General features: G+C 42.1%; 1 protein-coding gene across 1 annotated transcript; it reads right to left on the bottom strand.

Annotated features, from left to right (window-relative positions):
* Nucleotides 1–1,834: 1,834 nt before the first annotated feature.
* Nucleotides 1,835–17,273, bottom strand: slc6a1b (solute carrier family 6 member 1b). The gene is made up of 15 exons (XM_029113744.2): nucleotides 16,854–17,273; nucleotides 15,250–15,653; nucleotides 14,821–14,952; nucleotides 14,457–14,557; nucleotides 14,033–14,142; nucleotides 13,702–13,834; nucleotides 12,440–12,574; nucleotides 12,036–12,139; nucleotides 11,463–11,587; nucleotides 9,772–9,884; nucleotides 8,824–8,955; nucleotides 6,749–6,851; nucleotides 6,076–6,176; nucleotides 5,333–5,500; nucleotides 1,835–3,945 (listed from the first exon to the last, which is right to left on the bottom strand). The coding sequence occupies exons 2-15, from the start codon at nucleotides 15,473–15,475 to the stop codon at nucleotides 3,832–3,834; spliced, it is 1,797 nt and encodes a 598-aa protein (XP_028969577.1). The 5' UTR covers nucleotides 15,476–15,653; nucleotides 16,854–17,273; the 3' UTR covers nucleotides 1,835–3,831.
* Between the last annotated feature and the right edge of the window lie 334 nt (nucleotides 17,274–17,607).

Raw genomic sequence — 17,607 nt, 5'->3', positions numbered from 1 at the left:
CACCATAGATGTTCACTATACTGTAGGTGTCACCATAGATGTTCACTATACTGTAGGTGTCACTATAGATGTTCACTAAACTGTAGGTGTTCAGTATAGATGTTCAATATACTGTCAGTGTTCACTGTAGGTGTTAACTATAATGTAGGTGTTCACAATAGATGTTCACTATACTATACACTCACCTAAAGGATTATTAGGAACACCATACTAATACTGTGTTTGACCCCCTTTCGCCTTCAGAACTGCCTTAATTCTATGTGGCATTGATTCAACAAGGTGCTGAAAGCATTCTTTAGAAATGTTGGCCCATATTGCTAGGATAGCATCTTGCAGTTGATGGAGATTTGTGGGATGCATATTCAGGGGACGAAGCTCCTGTTCCACCACATCCCAAAGATGCTCTATTGCACAGGTGTCAAACCGGTTCCACAAAGGGCCAAGTGTCTGCAGGTTTTTGGTTTTTTCTATAAATTGGTTCCTAGTTCATACCTACACAACCAGGTGAGGGTAGAAACTAACCAATCAGTGACCTAATTAACCAATCAAGTACAAGGAGAGAGCAAAAACCTGCAGACACTCGGCCCTCCGTGGAACCGGTTTGACACCTCTGCTCTATTGGGTTGAGATCTGGTGACTGTGGGGGCCATTTCAGTACAGTGAACTCATTGTCATGTTCAAGAAACCAATTTGAAATGATTCGAGCTTTGTAACATGGTGCATTATCCTGCTGGAAGTAGCCATCAGAGGATGGGTACATGGTGATCATAAAGGGATGGACATGGTCAGAAACAATGCTCAGGTAGGCTGTGGCATTTAAACGATGCCCAATTGGCACTAAGGGGCCTAAATTGTGCCAAGAAAACATCCCCCACACCATTACACCACCACCACCAGCCTGCACAGTGGTAACAAGGCATGATGGATCCATGTTCTCATTCTGTTTACGCCAAATTCTGACTCTACCATCAGAATGTCTCAACAGAAATCGAGATTCATCAGACCAGGCAACAGTCTTCAACTGTCCAATTTTGGTGAGCTCGTGCAAATTGTAGCCTCTTTTTCCTATTTGTAGTGGAGATGAGTGGTACCCGGTGGGGTCTTCTGCTGTTGTAGCCCATCCGCCTCAAGGTTGTGCGTGTTGTGGCTTCACAAATGCTTTGCTGCATAACTCGGTTGTAACGAGTGGTTATTTCTGCCAAAGTTGCTCTTCTATCAGCTTGAATCAGTCTGCCCATTCTCCTCTGACCTCTAGCATCAACAAGGCATTTTCACCCACAGGACTGCCGCATACTGGATGTTTTTCCCTTTTCACACCATTCTTTGTAAACCCTAGAAATGGTTGTGCGTGAAAATCCCAGTAACTGAGCAGATTGTGAAATACTCAGACCAGCCCGTCTGGCACCAACAACCATGCCACGCTCAAAATTGCTTAAATTACCTTTCTTTCCCATTCTGACATTCAGTTTGGAGTTCAGGAGATTGTCTTGACCAGGACCACACACCTAAATGCAACTGCCATGTGATTGGTTGATAAGATAATTGCATTAATGAGAAATTGAACAGGTGTTCCTAATAATCCTTTAGGTGATTGTAGGTGTCACTATATATGTTCAATATACTGTAGATGTTCACTATTGATGTTCACTATTGATGTTTACTGTTGATTTTAACAGTAAATGTCTACAAATATTGAAATTTTGTATCAAAATGCAGGATTCAATCTAACTCCCACTGTGTATGATTCCAGTTGCTCACATTTAATTCCATAAGATTTAGGATAAAAAAAGTTTTTTTCCCCCTGAACAATACACATTATGAAAAACACACATTATAATCTATAGTTCTTTATTTACTTATGCAGATAACATATATGGCAATCATGCTTTTTCATATAACACCATCTAAAGACATTTATTATATTTTTTACATATCATATTTTACATTAGGCCCATGAAACAGTTAGAAATATACAAAACAAGATTCTTTCACCAGACATTGTATCTATTATTTAGTTATTATTCTATTATTGTTATTGTAATTTATTATGTTTACATTTCAGAAAGATATGTGCTTCGGTTTCTGAGATAATCATATTACTGCAGAGAACAGCAAATAATATAATATATTTTCAACATTTAGACAAAACGTCATACAGACACAGTTACACATATTACAGAGTACAGCTTTACAACATCATTTAAGACAGAAAACTGCAGAATGGAACTATACAAAATTCATGGAACACTTATTGATTGCACGTTTTAATCTTTGCAAAGAATGAAAGGACTAATTTAGACCAGATTCCTATGACGTTTAGCTGCCTTCAAAGCATACTAGCTTTATCCTTACAGAAACACAGCCATGATCATTTGTGTAATTAATATATAATCCCACTAAATACAAGTGTCATATCTATATATATTGCCGAACAACTTAATAATGCATAAGTTTGCTTTTTCAATAATAAAAAAGAAGGTATAATCTCAGAAGTAATATTGGCCTGTGGTTTCTCAGCAGGTTAGGCTTTCTGTAAAATGTCTCTCTCAGATCCTGACATTGGAAACCTGCGCAGACCTCCAATGGAATGACTGAATAACGACCTACTGGAGGGAGGCCTTCATTTGTTCGTTTCACAGCTCTTATCTCTGCACTCTCAGCAGATCATTTGGTCACTTTTCAAGGCAGTTCCTGAGGATTGGGACGTTATAATGGTAAACAGGCTTGGACTAAAACCCCACATCTGTAGGGGGAGCTGTCCCGTGGATGCAGCTCAAATGCTGCTTCTGTTATAATAACGCAGATCAGTACACCAGTGAAAGGAGGGAGGGGGGTGGCGTCTCATTTCAATAGGCTTTTGCTCGTGTTTGTGCTGATCCATTTTCACGAGTATGATTTTGGTCCTTCTCACTCTCACATAGAAAAAATTAAATCCTACAAATCATTAAAAAAATGTTTCAGACACATACAAAGTTATTGTTCTTTAGAAAACAAAGATACAATTGTAACAGTCTCTCGTACCTAACGGAAATCTGCATTTTGTAACAGGTTGTGTGGTGTCGAACACATTTGACGTACTGGCCTTGTGCTTTTTCAATGGTTGGAATATAAGGAGGGGTGAAACAAAACGATATAAAGAGATTTGGCCTTGCCAGTTGCACTTTCCCATAATGGTCATTGCTTATAATTCATCAGTATTCAATTCCACAATGCAATTTTTATTGCATTTATTTGCATACCTAATACATTGCATTAATTTTTTCTGTACTTCTTTCTGAGCATACAGATTATATTCTATATCTTTCCTTTTTACAAAATATTTTTTAATAGATTAATTAAGTAAATATCTTCAATTAGCACAGTAGGGTTGAATCACATTGGGCCTCCAAATTTAAATCATAATTGAAATTACAGTAATGTTCTAGGTAACAATTTAGAAAGTCTACCATTGCATATGAAACACAAACTATCAGAATAGCATTGCTGGGTAGTTTGTTTTTCTTCATTCCATTTTTTTTTTTACAAACGTAAATAAGAGAAAACTAAAAAAAATAACTAAACAAACGTGTAATCAGGTTGGTCACATGTTTCCCCCGGAGGTAGGTGATTGGATATCAGACGTTCCTGCATCCCAAATGGCAAACTGTCCCCTATGTAGTGCACTACTTTTGACCAGGGCCTATATGGGTAGTGGTCCATACGTACCCTGGTTAAAAGCAGAGCACTATGTAGGGGATAGGCCGCCATTTGAGCCTCATCCCTTGGCTGTGCTTCACCGTGATTACATTGTTTTCTGCAGAGCGCTGGCCTCGGAGACGGGCTGAACCGGGTTTAGATGTAAGCCTCTTCCGGGGCCAAGTTTTCCGCCGCCGCTGCCTGATCCGGGCCGTTCTCCTGGCGCTCTCCTTTCACCATGATTGGTGGCTGGATCATTATCCGCAGGCGCTACAGGGTGCGAGACAACAGCACATTCAGATCACGTCACGCCGCTACGTTAGAGCGTTTCACATCGCCGGCAGACAACGGACCACATGGCCGCGCCACCTGGAGTCACCGCAATGGAACTAGATGTTAGACAAAACATCAGACATCATAGCGACGTCTTTAGCCCTTTGGTGGCCTGGCGGTGGCCTGGCGGTGGCCTGGCGGTGGCCTGGCGGTGGCCTGGCGGTGGCCTGGCGGTGGCGATGTTGTTTCCGTTCTTTGCGGTGGTCGTGTCGTGTGCCTACCTAGCTACTTGCCATCTCAGAGTGAGCAGTTAAACCCTCGTATGCAGCTTGGCAGGTACTAATCAAGGAACTGATTGCTGCAATTTAGGTAACCCGAGACGCCACTGGCGGACACAAAGTGCTTGTCAGCTGCTCATTCCGTTGCCATTGACGACCACTGAGCTCCGTTCCTGACAATACCAGAACCAGCAATTACTGAGGTCCCTTTCACTGGTGGGAGACGCTCCAAAGACGGACCGTCACATGACTGACTGGCTTGACCCTGCGACCTTGTCAGCTGAACATTGATGGTATCTGTATCTGCATGTCCGTAGCTGCTCACTGGCTGCCCAAATCAGATCGTTTCGCATCAGCGCCTCCAAGCTGATCTGATTGGTCAAAAGAACTGTTAAGGGGGGGCGATCAGAATTAGCTTGGTTGTGTAAATGCAGCCTGCATTATACATTTTAACAAACACCAAAATATTTTCTGCACTAAAACTCTCTTTCTCAATGTCTGTGACAAGGAAATGGATTAAGGCATAATAATTATTGCCAGCTGCAAATCCGCCAGTGTTAGCTCTTCTCTCTAATTAGAATTTTTTTCTCTCAAACGTCTTGATATCCAATCATTTGTGCGATGTTGTCTCCTCAAAGCAACTTCAAACAGGCTCAGGAGAGTTGAAGACGTTGCCCCACTAAGCAGTTTTTAGGTGCTGAACAGCGTCGCCAGCATAATCAGCGGATTTCAAGTGGTGACTTTACTGAAGCCTAATACACCCAAGGGAGCTGCTGGACAATGACAAATCAACAGAAACCCTAGACAGAAATCCCTCACCCCACCTCGAGCAAACACCTTGGTGGGGGGGGGGGGGTTGGGGGGATTGTGTACTCTTTGCCAGACAAATGCGTCGTAAGATGCCAGGAGGCTCGTGGGGGTGCAGTGGTTCATGATGTCTGGAGGGGAGAGTAGGGGAATAAAAAGGTGGGCGTGATTTGTTTTGAGGCTATGCCATTCCAGCCACGACCACAAAAACCCGGCCTCCACAAATAATAATACACCACCCACCTGTGGTTGAAATGGAGGGAGGTGCGTGCGTGCGCGGGACGGGATGGGTGGCGTACCTCTTTATAGTCTCCTTTGAGGGTGAGGAACATGTACACCATGTATCCAGGGATGAGTAGCATGGAGGAGAGGGCCATGCACCAGCCCACTCCCTGACCCCAGGCCGGGAACACGTAGTTGTTCATGGTGAGCGGAACCATCTGGACGGCGCTGAACAGAAACACTCCCTGGGAGAGAGGACACCGGAGTTACAGCGCAGCAGAGGTGGCCCGCGGGGCGTGATTGGGTTTTCACCCTCGGCTGTCGTTTATGTGAATTACATCCAGCAGATTACTTTCAATTAGCCTTCAGATTTAAGTATCTAATTGTTTCAGTCACTCAACCAGGTTGCTTGAGAGATGAAACACCAGGAGCTGGCAGTGCTGAGAGAGGAAAACATCACAGGCACAGTTGATTTAAGGAATACATACACTTTAGCGCGACGAATGATGTAGAGAAAAAGAATGAGGAACATGGATGAAGAGCGAGAGGATGAGGAAGATGAGCGGGAGAATGAGGAACATGGATGAAGAGCGAGAGGATGAGGAAGATGAGCGGGAGAATGAGGAACATGGATGAAGAGCGAGAGGATGAGGAAGATGAGCGGGAGAATGAGGAACATGGATGAAGAGCGAGAGGATGAGGAAGATGAGCGGGAGAATGAGGAACATGGATGAAGAGCGAGAGGATGAGGAAGGATGAGGAAAATAGAGTCAGAGAGGACAAAAAAGAGTGAGAGAAAAGGGAGGGGGGGGGTACGTACAGCTACTACGAGAGGAGTGAAGATCATCCAACATAGCTTCCACCACAGACAGGGTCTGAAGCCAATCATCTCCTCAATGTTGGTGAGGAACTTCTCTGCACCTGCAACATTCACAGGAAAGGACATCGCTGGTTAAAGGTCATGTGATGGAAAACACAAATCTGTCCTCTGGAAGCAGTGTTTCAACGTTGAATTTGGTATCATAAGCCAGCTTTTACTCAAAAAGTTACATTGAGCAGACCCAAATAATTTTACATTAAGCAGACTCAAAGACTGCTACATTTAACAAGTCCAAAGACTGTTACAGACTGTTTCATTGCGCAGACCCAAAGAATGTTGCACAAACTGGCTTATAAAATGACTGTTACATAAAGAGAGAAGTACTGACACATTGTGAAGAACTGAAGACTAAAACATTTAGCCGACCTAAAGACTAATATGTTGAGCAGAGTTATTATATTAAGCCGGCCCATAGTATTTTAACCAAAGAACATTAAATTGAGTAGGCCCAAAACCTTTACCCAAAAACAAATACATTGAGAAAGGCCCAAAGACTATTATTATGACCAAACCCAACATCTTGGTGTTACACATCTGAACACAATATCAGTTCCAACAGTAAGGACCTACTGCTTCTGACTCCAACGGCCAGGGACAAACGTCCGTGACTCACCATAGAACCAGGATATGGAAACACACTCGAAGAAGACCAGGAAAAGCAGGCACATCCCGCTGGCAGAGTAGTAGTCAAACAGCTTAAAGACATACAGCCCACCCTGTCGGGAGAGAAGAGTCATATTAGCCACACAATGTTTAAATAAAACCCGGTTTTCACCCTTTGGACTCAGTGGTGGCAGAGGACTGGTGACCAGCAACACAACCGACCCCAGGCACACTGTGATATACGTTCCTGTGTACAGAGAGAGACCGGCCGGTCACCGAGAAGCCGAATGTGACGTGATGTAGCCTAGTAAGCTGCTGACTTGGAATAATGTGAGCTGCACGAGGCCCCAGTTTCGGGTGGGAAGCTGCCTTCCCGGCATGTTCAGGGCTCTGGACCCTAGCAGTAGTGGAGGGTGGAGGGTGGAGGAGCCAGGGCATTGAGCCGGTCCTACACCACTGAGATTACTGATTAGGTCGATTGTTTGACTTGGAAAGGGATGCAGACATGAATGTCCAGTGATGGATGGAGAAGGACAGTGTGGTACACTGGGCTGCAGATCAGTGTTCTGGACGTGTTCTGGGATCGTTTCAGGGGCCACAGTACAGGTGTAATGTACAGCTCCTCGGGAGGAGACATAAGGACCTCTGAGTTTGGGATGAGGGGCATGAGAAGACATGGTCACTCCGGAAGACTGACTTAGACCACTGAACAGGGTGACTTAGACCACTGAACAGGGTGACATAGACCACTGAACAGGGTGACATAGACCACTGAACAGGGTGACATAGACCACTGAACAGGGTGACATAGACCACTGAACAGGGTGACATAGATCACTGAACAGGGTGACATAGATCACTGGAGTATTGAGTCCGGAGGACGTGGTCGACTGAAACCATCAGATCCAACACAGGGATGGACATCAGCGGGAAACAGAAACGATACTGTACTTGGAAAAAAGAATGTGGAAGGTTAAGGGATTTGAGGGTACGCTGTAAATTAAGGAAATATGAACCTGTCTTTTAGATGATACCACAATACTTACCGTAAATCTGAATCTGGCTGTCTCATGCACACCTTTCATCTCCAAAATCTAAAGTACAATCCTGCTGATTTATTCACACTTTTCATCTCCAAAAAATTCAAATGTTCAGGAAAAGGAGAGAACCATTGTGTTACTATCAAAACCCATCTCGAAACTTCAGAAGTTATTTTGAATACATTTTCTTGGTCCAACGATCAAGAGATCAGCTGCTGATCTACCCAATTCTCTGGTTCAAGCAGACTCAGAATCCGGGTACAAACAGAGATAATGGAACATGGTGGTGTCAATACTTTTTTCCCCCTTATAATTTTGTGATGTCCAAATTGCAATTACATCCTTCCCTTATCGCAATAACTGCTACACCTGTCTGGGAGGAGCCTACAATGCATATCTTGCCATGCCGTTTTGCTTGTTATCATGCTGCTTGCTCAACCATTCCCCACATACACATACTGGGAGGAGAACACACTCCCCTGCCAACAGCCATGACTGAACTTGCAGGAAACTACCTATGATTTGCTGGAAAGCAAAAAAAAACATGTCCCTGTCCGACATCCATCCACCCAACCCCAGAAGGTGCAGAGACAATTCGCACCACCCTAGAAGACCCCAGGCCAGGACTGACTTGGAACACTAAACAGGCTGACTTAGACCACTGAACAGGCTGACTTAGACCACTAAACAGGCTGACTTAGACCACTGAACAGGCTGACTTAGACCACTAAACAGGCTGACTTAGACCACTGAACAGGCTGACTTAGACCACTGAACAGGCTGACTTAGACCACTGAACAGGCTGACTTAGACCACTGAACAGGCTGACTTAGACCACTGAACAGGCTGACTTAGACCACTAAACAGGCTGACTTAGACCACTGAACAGGCTGACTTAGACCACTGAACAGGCTGACTTAGACCACTGAACAGGCTGACTTAGACTACTGAACAGGCTGACTTAGACCACTGAACAGGCTGACTTACACTACTGAACAATGTGTATGTGTGTGTGTGTGTGTGTGTGTGTGTGTGTATACTATACCTGTGTGATGTTGGAAAGGCCAATAATATAGGAGACCAGGCAGACAACAGCAATGAAGAGTTCTCGTCTTCCTCTCAGAGCCCTGGGGAACTCATCAACCAATGCAGTGATGAAGCCCTCGACAGTACAGAACTATACACAATACAGAACAAATTAGGTTCAATACACAACATGTAACACATTGGGTTCTACACACAACACGTAACACATTGGGTTCTACACACAACACGTAACACATTGGATTCTACACACAACACGTAACACATTGGATTCTACACACAACACGTAACACATTGGATTCTACACACAACACGTAACACATTGGGTTCTACACACAACACGTAACACATTGGATTCTACACACAACACGTAACACATTGGATTCTACACACAACACGTAACACATTGGGTTCTACACACAACACGTAACAAATTGGGTTCTACACACAACACGTAACAAATTGGATTCTACACACAACACGTAACACATTGGATTCTACACACAACACGTAACACTTTGGATTCTACACACAACACGTAACACATTGGATTCTACACACAACACGCAACACATTGGATTCTACACCCAACATGTAACACATTGGGTTCTACACACAACACGTAACACATTGGATCCTACACACAACATGTAACACATTGGGTTCTATACCCAACATGTAACACAATGGGTTCTAAACACAATATGAAACAAATTGGGTTATATTAGGTTATATACACAACAAGGAACACATTAGGTTCTATACACAACAAGGAACACACAGTTCTATACACAACATGGGACACATTACATTCAATACCCAACAGATAATTAGGTTCAGCAGCACAACACAAAACAACAGAACAACACAACATAAAATATAGCTCAAAAGAGGACAACAGAAGAAACACATTACAAATATGAACACCAATAGGGTATTGTTTTGTCACCTGACTGTCGATTCCCAACATCAACAACATGGAGAAGAAAAGGATGGCCCAGAGGGGGGAGATGGGCAGTTGGGTCACTGCCTCGGGGTAGGCTAAGAATGCCAAGCCAGGGCCTGGAACCAAACACTCACCCTTAGAGACTGGATCTGACAACCTTCTGATTCCCATCTACAGTACTGTGCAAAAGTCTTAGGCACCCAAATTCTAGGTAACACCACATATTGATGTATTTGTTTTCATGTCTTTTTTTTAATCACTGTTTATTTGTCTTTATAGTATTATTTGTATATTTAGGACCTTTACGTTTATTTATTTTTGTAAACATCTTTGAGGTACAGAATTGTTGTAGGTGTGCCAAGACTTTTTCATCGCACTGCATGCCAAAATACACAGACAGATAGAGGCCTCATCGGAATGATTCTCCTGATGTTGCAGTAAGTTAAAGCTTTTGGTGGGTTCAAAGTTTCAGCAGTAGTTTAAAACTCAGACTGGACCTGACCTAAAATGGACTATTAACAGAAATACAAAGAAATATAATTTGCATAAACATTCACATTATAATTTGCATAAACATTCCCATTTTCTGGTGATGTAGGACAGCTTTTTTGCTTTAGCAAGCTCAAATTACGATCCAGCCTAAAGGCTTATAGCAGACGTAGTCAAGACACATTCCTGAGTGGAAGAATGTACACTTCATTTTACATTGGGGCACTTCCTAGTTCTTCTACAGAGGCCAGTTTCAATGTTTGAAATGTACATAATTTCTTTCTTTATTGTTTAATTTAATTGTTATTATTATTTTTTATTTGTTTTACTCTACGGACTTACGTCTCGTTTTCTCCCAGATACGGATCTGGCTTGGCTCTGCTGAGGACATATACCTTACCTGCTCACGTATCTTGTGAGCTGGGTTTCTTGGCCCTGTCCCTGGGGGTTGTTTGGGGGTGGTGGGGTAGTAGATTCCAGTGTCCACCCATTCAGGGCTCCCGGGGGCAGGACTGAGAAGTCCATTCCCGTAAAAGATTTACATAATCTGACCAATTTAATGTCATTATGACCTACTCAAAAAGTGTAAACCATTAAATGTTTAATATGAATACCTAGAATAAATATATATAATCGATTATTTTTATATATAACAGTCACCACCAGAACTGTGGTCAAGCACATATCAAAATCAACAAATACATTCTTAATTGATCACAAAATCTAAATTGCAATAAGCATAGCCTCTGAACATGAATCCTAGTGAAAACCTGTGGTTTGAAATGAACAGAACATCCAATAGCGCAGACCAAAGAACCACCAGATTATAGAAAGATTCTTTATATAGGAATGATTTCAAAACCCTGTCCCTGTTCCCTCCAGTCCCTGCAAGGAGAATATTCACAGCACACCAAAAACCAGGGTGCCAATCATTTTAACATTTAAAGCTGGGGAAATATATTAAATAGTATAAATTCAAACACAGCTCATTGCCAGTTTAGTTAATGTCACACAGCCTTTTTCGTTCATTTTTGCAAATCTTTTCGGGAAGTTACTGTATCTGGAAGCACATTTAATCCATGTCTACAGGCGTATATGAAAGGGTTGCTGTACAACACAAATATTACACCCATATTCTTTGTTGGCTGGACAAGCCACACGGCGGATTGTCCCAAGGATCGATACCAACAGTGAATGGCAGTTACCTGAAGCTGCTACTTCTATTATAGGCCTTTTAGTCACGTTGGCCATGAAACCCACAATGGAGAAGATGACCAATCCAGCGAACATGCTGGTGAAGGAGTTGATGCAGCACACAATGACCGAATCTCTGCAGGGAGACACAGAGGAAGACAAAGCATGAATTGGATGGGCTGCTGTGACACTGGACACGGGGGCCTTATCAAACCAGCACAGATTTGCTTTGGGAGGGAGGGGAGGGTTCTGCATTTTGGGGGCAGCGGACTGACCCATTCATTCCAGGGGGGGAGTGGGGGGGGGGGTATTTGTTCTTTTGCTGCCAGGAATGAAAGAGACCAGAGATGGCTTGGCAACTGATGTGTTTTTTCTCTCTGTCTCTACCTTTATCTCTCTCTCTCTCTCCCACTGTCTCTCTTTCACACCCTCTCTCTCTCTGTCTCCCCCTTCCCTATAAAAGCATGTATTCCACAGCAGTAGAATCTGCAGGCAGTGATCTTCTAGAACTATGGCAGCAGTGGAGGCGGAGTCTAAGCTGTATTAAAGAGCTCTATTAAACAGTATGACTGACATCAACCTACCTGTACACATTATTATTGAAAGGGTTGTAGCTTCCCAGAGCAATAAGTGAACCCAGCCCGAGTCCGTAGGAGAAGAAGATTTGGGTGGCAGCATCCAACCACACCTGACAACAACAGAGGAGACTTAAAACACATGGCAAATAAACTAAACAAAGCTAATTAAAACACACGGCAAACAAACAAACAACTAATGAAACACACTGCAAAAAAAACGAGAACAGCTAATTAAAACACACCGTAAACACACAACACGGTAGACCTAGACAAAGCAACTAATTTAAAAAAATTTTTTTAATTCAAACACACTGCAACTATAAACACAGCAAATCTCTGCATATACAAAAGTAATCAGTATTCTCCAATTAGCTATTCATTCTTCCTATCGAGAGTTAAAGACCAGCTACCTCAGATTCTTTGAGCTTCTCGAAGTTGGGTGTGATATAGAAGAGGATTCCATCGATGGCCCCGGGAAGAGTAATGCCACGGCAGAAGAGGATGAAGAGCATAAAGTACGGGTACGTTGCTGAGAAGTACACCACCTAAAACCGATAGGGACAAAGAAACTCATTAGTACACCACCTGAAACAGATAGGGAGGGAGAAACTCGTTAGTACACCACCTAAAACCGATAGGGAGGGAGAAACTCGTTAGTACACCACCTGAAACAGATAGGGAGAGAGAAACTCGTTAGTACACCACCTAAAACCGATAGGGAGGGAGAAACTCGTTAGTACACCACCTGAAACAGATAGGGAGGGAGAAACTCGTTAGTACACCACCTGAAACAGAAATGGAGAGAGAAACTCATATCTGCTCCATTTGAAACAGCTATGGAGGGAGAGAATGTTAGTATTCCACCTGAAACATGTATGGAGACACTCGTAAATTCTCCTTCTGAAATAGGCGGGGACCTTAAGCTGTATGATTACAGTTATGTGCTATAAAAAAGTGAAATATAGCTTACAGCATGTTAGGACAAGAGCTGGTTTGGTGGGAAAATATTTTGAATCAGGATGTTTTCATTTAAAAAAAGTGTTGTCCAGCTCAATGGAGTTGCAGGCCAGCAGTAATCAGCTACTGTGTTTGTTGAATATTTCCAGTTAATATTTGGCCTTTCAAAGTTTAGGGAACCCACATGTAAACATAAATTAAATCCCATTTTCTCACAAAACAACGAGCAATATTGAGCACTAGTAATTTCTGTGAATCTGACTGGTAAAGACACGCAGAGAGCCTGCAGCCATTCTCCAATGTAAAGGGCTGGGACAGCATGAACAAGCTGGCAAATCGTGAGACAAATCTGTCAGAAAACACCATGTTGACACTCCTTTAAGGCCTTGTGTCAAAAGATTGAATTCAATTTGGCCACACAACTTTGTCAAGATTTCCAACAACTCTGTTCAGAATTCAAGAAAAAGTACTTGACACATTTTAACATGCTTTGCACACGATTCAATCATTTCATCATATCTTTAATTTAATGGTAGTTCTTTCATGCAGCGTTTTTTTTATATGTATTTTTTAGTCTGGAGCCATTTACCCAAAAGGGCCTGCTGGACTTACCCTCAAAATCCAAAATGGCAACCAAAATCCAATACTGAGCACATAAGAATACTTGTCAATGGGTTGAAGCCTTTAAACCAATTTATTCACGAGAGCATCTTACCTTGCCAGTCCAGGCCACACCTTTCCAAATACAGAAATAGACTAGCACCCAGGCGATGGCCAGGGTGATGGCTAGAGGCGCTCTGATCTCCCCGGGCTTCTCCAGACCATCAGTCAGTTGGTGCATATTACGTCTGTAAGACAACACAATCAATCAACCTGCCAACCTGCCAATCAATCAATCACATAATCAACTGGTCAATTAAACTCATTTATAGATCCTTAAATCCACTACAACCAGACCACTTCTTGGTCGATAGCGCTTGATGCAACCACCGACAGAATGTAAAGATTTATAATGGATGTAGAAAAAAAAAAAAATGTGTTCTTACTCCCAGAATTCCTGAACCGCACTGGTCAGGTTGGCAGCATCCAGGATGCTGTAGTTGGAATAACACCGCTCTGTATTCCAAGAATTGCCACATGATTGCCACGGAAGCTCCTGCAACAAAGAACACTTTTGTAATTTTGCCAATCTCTTTCACCAAGGCCTCTAAATGTTTTTGGAAGGGTACTTAAGGCCAAATCTGATATCTTTGAATTAACTCTGCATGAAAGAAATAGCCTGTCTTCGTTGTCCTTCAGCATACAAATGGATCCAAAAAGAGCTTGTGTGATTTTTCCAATTCCATGACACTTAAAGATATTCACCTGGAAGATGAGCTCTCCTTTCTACACTACAGGCAATAACATAACATTAATGAATGAATCTTGTCAACGTTATCATAGAAAACAACTAATAAACGTTATACTCACAGAAGTAAAGGAGGACCATAAATAGTAAATGGCCCAGGCAATGATCACAATGTAATAAATATTTAGCCAGAACGAAAGCACGGCTGCGGCCAGGCCAACACCTAGAAGAGGAACGTTAAACTATTTATATCCGGTCAGTTAATACAACCCCTATGAATATTTATGTCAGTTAATAAAACCCATTTGAATATTTTGGGTAGGTGTCTAAATTAATTAGCTAACAGCTTCGAGTGATTAAGAAATATAAGCTACGGTCAGTCTCTGTAATACTATTGGTCAGGAGTTTTGAACCAATATGCATATTTCTATGCGTTTATGGTCAAAAAGCAAAAACAATATTGAATTAACATAGGGTTTGATTTACCTTTAAACATGGGAGCGAGTTTCCACACCCCAAGCCCTCCGATCGACGTGTACTGACCAAGGGACGTTTCAAGCAGAAACAGGGGCATGCCAGCAAATATGAGCGTCAAAAAGTAGGGAATCAAGAAGGCGCCTGAACAGAAGGAAAGTAAACAAAAAGTAAAATCGTGAATAAAAATACGCTATGCCATAAATATTCAATTAAAAGGAATAATAATTAAAATAAATAAAATAATAATTTTTCAGGCACACTGCTGCTCAAATAAAGGATCTCGGCGAGTTTCCTACAAAGTTGCGCGCAATTACGCACAATGTGCAGAATAACTCGTAAACAACAGAGATTTTTGAGCGCCCGAGGGCAAATGTGTTTATTATGAGGTCAAATTGTTTGCCTTCTTTTGTTTTGAAAAACTGCCAACATCTCGATTACCTCCTCCGTTCTTCCCACACAGATAAGGAAATCTCCAGACATTTCCAAGTCCAATTGCGTACCCGACGCAAGACAGGAGAAAATCAAATTTTCCAGTCCAATTTTCTCTTTCGGGAAGTTCCTTTTTCTGGACCTTGACGACCAGCGTTTTGGGTTTGTCGTTAGGTTCAGCATTCACCTCTGTTAGGACGTGTCCGTCTGTGGCTTTAGTACCATTTGTCGCCATGTCAATATGTTTAGATGTATATTTCCGGGCAAGGTTGGCTGGTGGACGGAAGATTTTAGCCCCACCGGTCCACGTAGACAGCAGCTTCGCGGTTCGTTACCCAGCCGAGGGACCGTTGGATGAACAGGAAATCCGGAGATGGAGCAGGAATAACACCTTACCAATGGGGAAAACGACCCTGAGGGGGGAAAAACGGGGAAAATATTAGCAAATAGCTAATAATATAACACGGGACGCTGAATCATTTCAAAATATTGATATACCTCGGGTCTGGGCCAAATGCATACATCAACAGATCCGAAAAACTGAATTTTGAAGAGTTATCATTGAGTCACATTGTTGGCCCTCTGGGACAAAAGATCAAAGGAGGAACCCGCGGTGCTTTTCACCAGCCAGGCCCAGGGACCTTTGATTTATAGCGTTGTTACTCTCAAGATCTCCATTACCCACTTCAAACAGCATGCACTCAGCCGAAAGGTGATTTAACACTGTGAAGAGCAAGGGGCGATCGCCACTGTCAAATTAATCAGCATTCAGTGGTTTAATTGCCGCGCAGTGCCAACATAAATATTACAAAACAAGGAAATCACATTAATCCATTCGCTTAACTGCATTCACATTCATATGACATTATCAATAAATTATGAAGCGAGATTAAATAGGAATTCTAAATCTGACAGAAATTAAATGACTGTCAATTATTTAAACAATCAATCAAATGTATTTCATAAAATATTTTTTTATATCAGCTTTAATCAATAACTGCTTAACAATAGTACTACAAAACCAAAAGGAGCGAAGAAATGCAAATGCAGAAGCACATTTAGCTTATAATACTTTTAATAACATATATTTTGTTAATTTCAATATTCATAACCAATGTCAGAGGAAATTCAATTGGTTTATTAAAAACGGTTCGCCCCTTTCGAAACAAAATACAATGTGCGTAATTGCGGATACATTGTCTTGGAATTATTAATATTTAGATTTTTTTTTATTTAGTACCTTAACAATAGTACAATAATAGTTTTTTCCCCTCTCAGCTATTTATTTCCACTTAAGAAAAGTCGCGCGTAAACTAAAGGACACCACAACCGACAAGATTTACGCATCAATATCTCTCATTCACAAATATACATTCAATGATCCATTTGACAATTCAAGTCACTTAAAAAGCGTATAAATGATAGAATGGTGTGACTAACCACTGTCTTTCACGTGGCATGGATTTACGAAAATACAATCCAAAAGTCTAGGCTAAGCCGTGCGCAATATATGCAACTCAGTATAACAAACGGGTTTACATGCTCGCTTCCAATGTCCTGATTATCGCAAGAAATGTTTCCCCCACAATATTAAAAGTAAAAACTGTACTTACAATCAAACTGCTATGCCAACTAGATGTTTTGGATGATGGTATGCTATCCGTGCGTTCAGTCTTAAAGTTGATTCTCCCGGAACAGAAAAAATAAACAAATTTCCATTCGAAAATATACAGAAGCAAAACCAAACTTTTATCCTGAAGGTAAATGTAACTCTACAGGCAGTGGGTTTGAGCGGTGACTTCTGTTAGCTTGGTTCGGCTGAAAGAGTAGCGCCGGGAAACGGAGCAGCGGAAAAGGAGCAGCTTTGCCTCAACACCGTCTAACTTCAGCGGCCGGGGACATTACACGGAGCACAAATCCCCGCTCTCATCTACATAGCGTCAATGTCATATGAAAGTCGACCCTCCCCGTGTCCAACATTTCCACCACTGAGATCGCTGCTGGTTTGAGGCGAGAGCATCCTCTTGTCGCACGGTTTTATAAGCTTAGTGCTTTTTCATCAACTTGGGAGTTTCTACTGGAATTGAAAGGACCACTACGGGATGTAAAATGACTTCACATGATGTTAGCTATGGATGACTGTTCAAATATCAGAAAGCTATGCCTTTGCAGATTCAACCAAAACAATAATTTCAAGAATTCAACATGAATTCTGTTCGCTTGAAAATATTTTGTAATGTAATTTTACACACTAAAGTATTCGTTTTACGTTAGCCTACTAAAAATACCCCCTTGACGTAGATGGGAACTGACATTTACAACCAACCTACCCAGTGGAGACTTGCCCGTGGCCTACCTATTCAAACA

Source organism: Esox lucius, chromosome 2, assembly GCF_011004845.1.
Source record: "Esox lucius isolate fEsoLuc1 chromosome 2, fEsoLuc1.pri, whole genome shotgun sequence".
Taxonomy (NCBI): domain Eukaryota; kingdom Metazoa; phylum Chordata; class Actinopteri; order Esociformes; family Esocidae; genus Esox; species Esox lucius.
The sequence above is the reverse complement of the archived record's forward strand: the minus strand, read 5'-3'. Positions and strand labels throughout refer to the sequence as shown.

Excerpts from the sequence above, each read along its gene's own strand:
- slc6a1b (XM_029113744.2), bottom strand. The coding sequence starts at position 15,475 with ATGGCGACAAATGGTACTAAAGCCACAGACGGACACGTCCTAACAGAG. Across the intron at positions 12,140-12,439 it reads AGAAGCTCAAAGAATCTGAG|GTGTGGTTGGATGCTGCCAC; the intron begins GTAGCTGGTCTT and ends TGTTGTTGTCAG. Across the intron at positions 9,885-11,462 it reads AATAGAAGTAGCAGCTTCAG|GCCCTGGCTTGGCATTCTTA; the intron begins GTAACTGCCATT and ends GTTTGGTTCCAG.